This window comes from Ptychodera flava, chromosome 18 (assembly GCF_041260155.1).
Source record: "Ptychodera flava strain L36383 chromosome 18, AS_Pfla_20210202, whole genome shotgun sequence".
Lineage (NCBI taxonomy): Eukaryota > Metazoa > Hemichordata > Enteropneusta > Ptychoderidae > Ptychodera > Ptychodera flava.
Window position 1 is genome coordinate 7,319,319 of NC_091945.1, and position 9,213 is coordinate 7,328,531.

Consider the following 9,213-nt stretch of genomic DNA (forward strand, 5'->3'; position numbering starts at 1 on the left):
TTTGAATCCTCTAATCATTTCGATGATGAAAACCACAGAGTTTTTACACCTTTCGTAAGTCCTATTGATTAGCTGATCGTCACCAGGACCTCCAGCAAACAAAGCCTATAGGTCAGGAATACTTATTCCCTAATTTAAAACAAATCTCTGCATAACATTTCTTATAACTCTTTCCATACTGCATGGAAGTATCTGGAAAGGTGACGTCTTACTGTTCTCTTTGAACTTGAAGTGTGAAATACAAATTATGTAGGGCATTCCTATCACAGTGCTAGTACAATGGTGTTACTCCAGAATAAAAAAGATGCGATGTACCGGTATTCTAACGACTCATTACGCCCAAAAGTTCATGTGACTGCAATACAGACACACCTATGTGAACAAGCATGTACAGAAATACAGGTATTATTGCACGGGTTTATTTGTACCATGGTCCATTCGAATTCTAGGTTTAACCTATTTCACAGACTGACGTTTCTTTTGTGATACATGTCAGAGAAAGCTGACTTTATTAGCTTGTGATGGTTGTTGATGTAATTTCCTTTCAATTTTTGGAACAGGATGTCCTGAGAGCCGAGCAAAAATTTGATAACCTCATATTGACCCCATAAATTTTTTAATTTCCAGATACATTTCATACAATGTTGATCATGCTTTCATTTTTCATAAATCTTATCTGGTCTTGTATATTTCATAACTTTACGGTTTCAATCTCATTTCAGCATGATATAAAAGTGAAACTCATAAATTTACAAAACACAGCCCATTCTCATCTTCCTTTATAATCAAGTTTTCTAAATTTATTTTTTTGTTGTCACCATACTTTATCATCGATACCAAACATCTGCATGAATCTATTCAGCAATTTATTTTGGCAGAAATCCAATACCCCTCACAAGATGAAAACATTTTTCTAAAATCATAGGCTTTTCAGCAAAGAATTCTAAATTTGACCCTTCTCTGTGTGGCAGTGAGGATGTCCATATTTGTCCAAAAAACCCCAAAATAATAGACTTACACCAAAAGTTGGATGGAAAGGGTTAGAATTGAACATCCTGAAAGTTACAAAGGGTGCTCACTTGTAGAACTGCTGTTTACAAATGATTTCTTTTGTGATATGATGTCATGTCAGTTTGGACATACATGTAGGCTGAAAAAATCAAAAAACATATCACGGAAATAATTTAAATACTTTGATTTAAAATTTCCAAAATAGTGTCTGCTCTCCAGTTCTGTAAAATAATATACTGTTTTTCAACATCCTAGTACAATAAAAACTTACGAAATGTGATTTATCATCTCAGTTTGACACACTGGCATCTTTTTCTGTGAAGGGCTCATACAAAGCACCAACTAACTTTAATATCTTTAAAATTAATGTTTTTGTCAGATATAAAAGGAAAGGAAAGTGTTCTACTGTCATCAGAAATAAACTGTGATTCTAATGAATATTACCCATTTTGAGAATTTTTCGTAAATAAAAAATAATGTTATACCGGTACAGTAGGGCAACCCTTACTCAGCCTACCAATACATACGTTAACTGAGAGACACTGAAAATGATTTGTAACTAAAGGGTGCTACATGTAGATGTATGTCATTTATAATTCATTATACCTACAGTTATGTATCTTCATTTAGGTATCTATGTAAAATTATTTAGTAGTTCTTTCCACCCCAGTTTCTAGTGCTATAAAATAAGTCACAGATACTTCTGCACTGTTATCTGTTCAAAGGTTGAGTTGCTGTTTCATTGTACAGTGAATACATTTATAGGCAATGAAATTTACAATATGTTTAAATCTGATACTATATACTTGCAGTGACTAAGCATTCAGTGTCATAATATCAGATGCACAATATTCACAAAATTACCCTTTTAAATTTTACTGTCCAGTCAAGAAAATTTGAGGATAATATTTTTTTGCTGCCATAATCTTGTTTTGTGTTAGTTTCAATCTTGAACAGCACAAAGCTGATGATAATCTCTCTTTAGGAATAAATCTATGAAGTATTTCATATGACGGTACAGTCACTGTACAAGCACGGCAAAATATAAGAAGGTAAAAATTAAAAATTGCCTTGTCTTATTAATCTTACCCTTATAGTAGTTTATTCAAATGACTGTATTATATTGTATTTAAAGTTGAAATGCTTCAAATACAGCGATTTTTGCTCTTTATGAGGAAATCTAACTAGAACAATTAATGTGTGTCAGTTTATAATTGATATTTTAAAAGACTAGAATTTCTATTGACTGAACTTCAGCCACAAAGAACTACGTGAAATTAAAGTAAAATTTTCATTCAGTTTCACTTTCATATTTATTGACGTGGCCATTAACTTATACGCGGCAATAAAATGTCAGTAATAATGTGTGAAAGAGATTCTGGGTTAATAGAAACGTGTAGATAATATAGTCACTCACTTTGCTGGTTGATGCTTTGTACGTTGTCTTCAATTTTTGTGACAATTGACTGGTACCTGGGAAATAGAAAACAAAAGAGCACTGCCCCGGTGAGTTGGCAAACAAGTTCTTGAAATAGAACACGCAAACATGGAATTACCTCATCTCGTCATGCGTGGCATTTATTATGAGCCTTGTGTGTGGGGCTTGAATTCAGTTCACTCAAGCTGACTACCCTCTGCGTTTCATTGTTGTCATGAAATGATTAAAATAGTTACAATAAAATGCTAAATCATTATGAAATAAAAAATATTAAGATCCATGATAGTACATTCTGGAAGTGAAGAAACAGAGAGGGTTTTAGGAATCTCCCAGTCACGATCTAGTCAACATATGACAATACTTCTTGTCTTTCACCGTTGCAGCAGCCAAGTCATCATCATATTTCATGCATCAACCCTTTCCCCCCATGATCCTCCACATAGATTTGCCCACTCTATTGAAATAGCTAGGAATGTACCAAAATTTGGTGGTGAAAGGGTTACATTTCACATTTCCTTTGTAAAGCGGCTATTACTATTGGTCTTCAAGGTTCAACTTTCCCTCGGATTTGTATCATTTCATTTTTGTTTTTGAATTTTTTTAGCTGGGCGTCTTACTGAGTTGTCAAGCAGTGGAAAAGTATCAATAACTTTTTGGTGGAAAGCGAGAAGGGAAAGAGACAGATTGAATGGATTAGTTGATGCCAGCGCCCATCAAACTCTCACTTCAAATTAAAACACCTGTAACTGTGATATCAATTTTACATTTCTAGATGAAAACTACTGGTACATATAGTACATCCCAAGTTCTCTAGAAGTTAAAATCACTCAACCATATGATACACGTTTGTGTACACAGTTATTAAAAGGTAGTTTGTGTCTTAAAAATGACATTTAAACTTTTGGTCAAACTAAACTCAAGCAAACTTCCAACCGATCTCTTTCAAAATCATGAATAAAAATCAGGGTCACCATGCAAATTTTGGTACTATGGAAACAAATTACCTAATATTTACCGTTATTTGAAATTCAAAATGGCTGCCATCCCTGTGTTATCTCTATGGGGAGAAATAAAACTCCATCAGCTGAACAAGTGGTAGGCCAAAAAGATAATTGTGAAAGTTTGACTGTCCCCCAGGCACATTCTACCTTTAAACCCCCAAAACGGAGGGTCTGGGTGTGGGAATTTAGCTGTAACACATGATCACTCCACTGTTACCTTTATTTTCTTTCACTTTCACTGAGAATTTACTAGCACCGTCCACGGAATCCATGCCATCTGCAGTTCCTTTTTCATTCTGGTATATCTCAAGCTTTTCCGTCAGCATCTCCACTTTATCTTGCACTGCAAATTTAATCACAGAGTGTTATCTCATTTCACTGATACAGTATCATTACAACTGCATTTTGAACACTTCTATCTGAACATACAGAGAAACATTTGATCACATTGCTGTTTGGACATCTCTGAACATGCAAATGAAAACCAATTATGAGAGGAGGCCAACGAAGGCACACGAGATATCACTGCTATTTTGACTTTCCATTCCGATGATGTCACCATCATTTTTAAAAATCAGAATATTTTTAGTAACTGTCACAGTCTCAGGTTCAGCTGCTTCATTGTCCTAAAAATACATCATCTGTCTCCTGGAATGTGACAGCTAATTATCATAGTTGCAGCTCTACAAATATGAGGATGTCTCTCTTGAAATGTGGATTGAGTGCTGCAATTAGGTTCCTATAATCAGCTGTGTGAGAAGCCTTGTACCGCCATATGTAAGTTATGATACAACCCAATACTGTTTTAAATTCAATAGGATCACAACGGGTGAAAAAGTTGTATTATTGCTATCATCCCTGGTATCAACCTTGGCCACCAGTATGTGTACTGAAACTCCGTCTAAATGTATTATTCTAGTGGGAGCGTTAAACAGAAAGGGCTCATACAACCTTCACTCATTGCTGTGTGCCCCAACACAAATTATGCTGACATTTCGGGTACAACTGCATTTCTTGAGTACACGCTAACGTTAACATTGTGTGTCAAAATAATATATCTTGCTAATAAATGATTTGTTTTAATACTGAAACTATGGTAAGATGCAGAAGATGACAACATCTGACTATAGTCTTATATTGATCCACTTTTCACAGAACAAGACAATTCCATTTTTGGAGATTCAAGGTGCTTTTGTTGACAGACTGTCATTGTTCGTTGCTTTCCTTGAATTTGTGGACATCACAAGAACAGAGTGGAAGTTCTGTCATTCAAGGCAGGGCAGTAAAGAGGAGGGGTACAGCCCTGCCTCGAATGACTGATCTGACCAGAACTTTGCTTGATGACAAATTACAGTGATATTTGATATTTGAGTTGATTCACACTACAACTTCAATATTATTGTGTTGATTACCAGTAAATTACTTGAAGACGTGATGTAGTATAAACTGTTTCAAATAATTAACGTAATTAAAATTCAAACGAAATTTACTTACAAACTGCATTCTCTGCACAAACACATTCAAATTCTCTTTCTATCTGTGCAAATAATTCCCAAAGCCTGGATCTGAGGGCTGGAGGAAGCGCACTGTCAACACCTTCAGATAATCTTTTGAAATCAGAATCACCATCTTGTGAGCTGTGTGTTCTTCTTATACTCAGCCTTTGTTTGTTGGTCTTCTTTGGTCGCAATTGAACCCCTTCAGTTGGCATTTCAGAATTCTGGAAAAATGAATATTTTCCGTTGTGAGTGCACAATTACTTGAGCTACTATTATTCAAGATTTGTAGAACACTGTGTGATAACAGAAGCAGCAGATAGTTCAAAACTATCCGAACAGCTGCATGAGAGAGACAGACAGTTTGTACAAACATTGGTTACCAGTGTGAGTTTGAAATAGCAGATGTGCATATGCTAAAAAGCAACTCAGCTGCTTTGCAGTCAGAATTTTAGCAAAGGAAGTTAGATTCATTGTGAAGAAGCATGTGTTTTCGAGTCACATGAGTGTGCAAAAAAGCATGAGTAATTCAGCTGACAGACGACATATTGGCCTGTACAGTATTCTTTCCAAGCTTGGATGTACAATTGTGCTCTCAATCTCCGTGCACTTCAAATTCAATATCTGTGTGACTGGGTTTCACCCTATTATGAAACAAAACATGATACAAGCTAATTATAGCAATTCTAATATCATTCTCCTCACACGTGACTTGAAATTTCATCATTACTTAACATATAACTCTTGTTTACTGTAATTTACTAGGCAAACTACCTCCTCATGAGTGAATGCATGTTACTGGAGCAAGTCACAATATTGTACAATGCCACAGCAAAATGACAACACAAACTCAGTATGTAGAGCATCCTAGGCAGCCATAGAAGTCTGCAGTTGATACTGAAACAACAGATACCACTGAAAAATTCATAATTATGTAAATCTCTGCAAAGAAAAAAATAACTCAGGTTGTTTGTACTGATTATACTTAGATTTACAGACAGTTTATATAGCTGGCTCTCTGTACAATGGTTTACCAGTGCAATCCTGTGCTTGTACTTTGTAAGGAGCTCGAAATTCATTTTATACATTTTGCAAAAATTTGAATTCAATAATTCTGTCACTTTTGCACATTGTGTCTTTAGATGTGCAACTTGTATGTTATCACCTGTTTTGAAAAAAAAGTGGTATGATGCCAATATGTATGGAACACTAATATTCTGCTGTTTTTATCTGAAAACCTAACAATACGTTCAAAACACCAAGATAATGACTGTTATACCTACATCATATAGTACATATACAGTGAATTAGACAACACAGAAGCATTGTGCCTTTGTTAGGATGTAGAGGCACACATTAACACTGGATTCAACATGTTATTTGTGCATATTATTTTGAGTGTTCTGTTGTCCACCATCTAGCCCTCGTTTCTGACTACAAGCTAACAGTTCAACTTCAGTTCACTGCACACGAGAGCTACATGCAAGACCAAACATCTTCAGTGTTATTGCTTTGAACTGCACAATATCAAACTGTGGTATTAGTCTGAAGCAGGGTCCAAGATTGTCTCATGAGTACAAAAGAGCAAAATTTGTTCATTTAATGAGAAAGAAGTTTTTAGCTTTGTGCATAGAGCACACATACAGTAACAAACTATACTTGCACTGACCAGTAATTTGGTGAAGATTTCTTGTCCAAACTAGCTTAAGTTTTGTAGTACACATTTAAATGTACCTGATTATGTTATTCAAGAACAAATTTAATCACAGTAAACACTGCAACTAAAACTGAAAGACTGTGTTTCAATTATGTAGTCTTTTAACTGATGAACAAGTACTGAATTCAATGGAGACCTGGTATGCACAAACTTCAACTCATTGTCTGAGAACAGACTTTGCTCTTTTTCATTTCAGTGGAAGGTTTTCAATCATTGTGGACGTATTTCGTTCCTTATGATCACATGACAATCTGAGCCCGACCTAATACCTGGTCAAGAAATGTAACTATAATGATGGTGTTCCTGATCTTTAGGAAATGGTTAGTAACATGACAAACACTAAGTTATTGTGTTAGATAAGGAGAAGCAGAGGTAAATTTGAGATTGATTTCAAAGTTGCTGACAGTGTAATTCCTGGCAAGTAAGTCATTCCAATGCAAACTTTTTGAATCTTGAGTTACAAGGAATAACTTCTGAGATGTTTTATGCATGCTACATTTAACCTTAATCTTTTATTTTCTGAGCTAAAAGGATGAAGCTGATTCCACAACTTTGATAATCGTGACCATGTGCATATTTGCCAAACAAAAAAGCCAAGACTACCGTAAGTGTGGTGATTATCATTACTTCTAGGTTTGATAGATGTTGCATGTTTGAAACATTGCCACCATTCATTCATTTCCCTTTACCCTGTTATGTAGCCCCTGATCTTTTTAATACTCTCTTTGCAGCCGCCTGAGAACAAATTTGAATCACGAAAAACAGGAAATATAATGCCAAAATCTGACAAGACTTAAAATTGCAAATCTTTTTGCTGATCCAGTGAATGTGTGTAGTAATATTTATACGATCCAGTTGAGTTTATTTCAAGTGTAAGGGGTCTCAGAACATTGCATAAAGAAATCAATGGGCACAATTACTTTTTCAATTGGCACAATTACTTTTTCACATTTTTCCCATATTACTTGTATAATAATATTTTGCAATAGTATTTGATAAGATATGATGCCACAAAATTTATCAATTTTCTGCTGCCAACTTTCTTCAGTTGTGATAGACTGGATTGTACTTGCATGAGTTATGCTAGTGTGTTTATTTCCTAGACCCTATCTGGGGTTACTTGTGGTTTGAAATGTGTCTGGTATTTGGAATGTTGCCATGAACAACAAACAATAGAACCTGGATTACAAGTGATACCAGAAGAAATGGCCATATTGAAGACACATGTACATATTACACAACTCAGCTTACCCATGAAATTTTAGTTAAGTAAATGCCACAGAAATGTGGAAAGACTGTCATGTTGACAAACTGCTGTAATGGGTACAATAGATGCAAGAATACAAAAAGCCCAATTAACTAGAAGTGGAAAGACTGATAGTAATTATTAAAAAGTTCCAAACCAAACCAAAATAAAACAAAAAGACAACGGTATGGTTATTAGTTAGGCAAAGTGCAGTTATGCCATGACAAAACATGACAATTTTACTTTTATTACCATATTAACATGCAGCTTGTCATCTCTTGCAACAGAAATGCTACAGCCAAATATTTATGGCAAGGCACGTCGCAAAGTTAAAAGCAAGGTCGAACTACAGTCTTGCAAGGCCAGGGTAACTCATTGGCTGATTCATTCCCCAGGCTGTGATGTAATCCTGGAAGTGGAGGAAGATACTACATGATGTAATAAATGTACAATGTCAATGCGTATATTTCAAAGTGTATGAACATAGATCAAAACTCACATGCACCTGTTTTCTTTCTAGGCGAGTGTTTAATCAAATAAAGGCGGACTTCCTACAAGATTGTCATATAATCTGCACTAGTATGAGACCGGCATCTCTGGAAACCACGGCCCATCATGATCTGATCACACAGGATGCGAAAGAGTTCACTAACCTTTCCCGTGGTCCGAAGTCATTAGATGGATGTTTCATGAAAGGTAGACGCTTTGCACGGGGTAGAACCACGCAAGCTGCAAAGGCACTTCGAACGTGACAATCGGTTAATGATCAAGTATTCCTTTATCTTGATAAATAAGCTTAGATAGTGATCTTCCCTGTCCAAAATAACCCTATGTTTTGACGGCCGCCATTTTGGACGAGGTAGAAAATGGATTGTGGGTAAAATATGCTAATATGGTAGGTCAACCAGAAATTTTGACAGCTCGTTGCCAGAGAAACGGTAAGAGATAATCGATCTGACAGGTACCGCGTCTCCTACCCAATGAAAACGCCCGGTATTCTCCATCAATTAAAACTACAACCAATAAAAACACGTCTGTCATTCATGCGCATATCACGTGAAAATGTTCTTCAGAGAATATGGCGTTCGAGTTGTCGTTGTGAAAGTTGTACTTTTTACAACTTTGAATGTAAAAATGTGGCCTTCCTGTAATGTTTAGGGCTTTAAAATTTTCAGTAACATCAACTAGATATCGAGAACAAGTACCTTGTGATTTTTTACTGCGAACAAGTGTTTTAGTAAAATGCTATGAGGATGTTTTCAATAAGGGTTGTTGTTTCAGTGTCATTCAATCTTTGCAGCTAG

General features: G+C 35.6%; 1 protein-coding gene across 7 annotated transcripts in view; it reads right to left on the minus strand.

Annotated features, from left to right (window-relative positions):
- Positions 1-9,213, minus strand: part of LOC139116754 (WD repeat-containing protein 37-like) — a 30,848-nt gene that overhangs the window by 18,971 nt on the left and 2,664 nt on the right. For 2 of the 7 annotated variants that reach the window (XM_070679394.1, XM_070679393.1), the window contains exons 1-4: positions 8,162-8,317; positions 4,945-5,170; positions 3,668-3,793; positions 2,429-2,484 (exon numbers count right to left, since the gene is read on the minus strand). In XM_070679394.1, coding sequence (XP_070535495.1) covers positions 2,429-2,484; positions 3,668-3,793; positions 4,945-5,170; positions 8,162-8,164 — 411 coding nt within the window. In that variant the 5' untranslated portion in view covers positions 8,165-8,317. The other 5 variants (XM_070679395.1, XM_070679398.1, XM_070679396.1 and 2 more) reach the window with 5 other exon arrangements.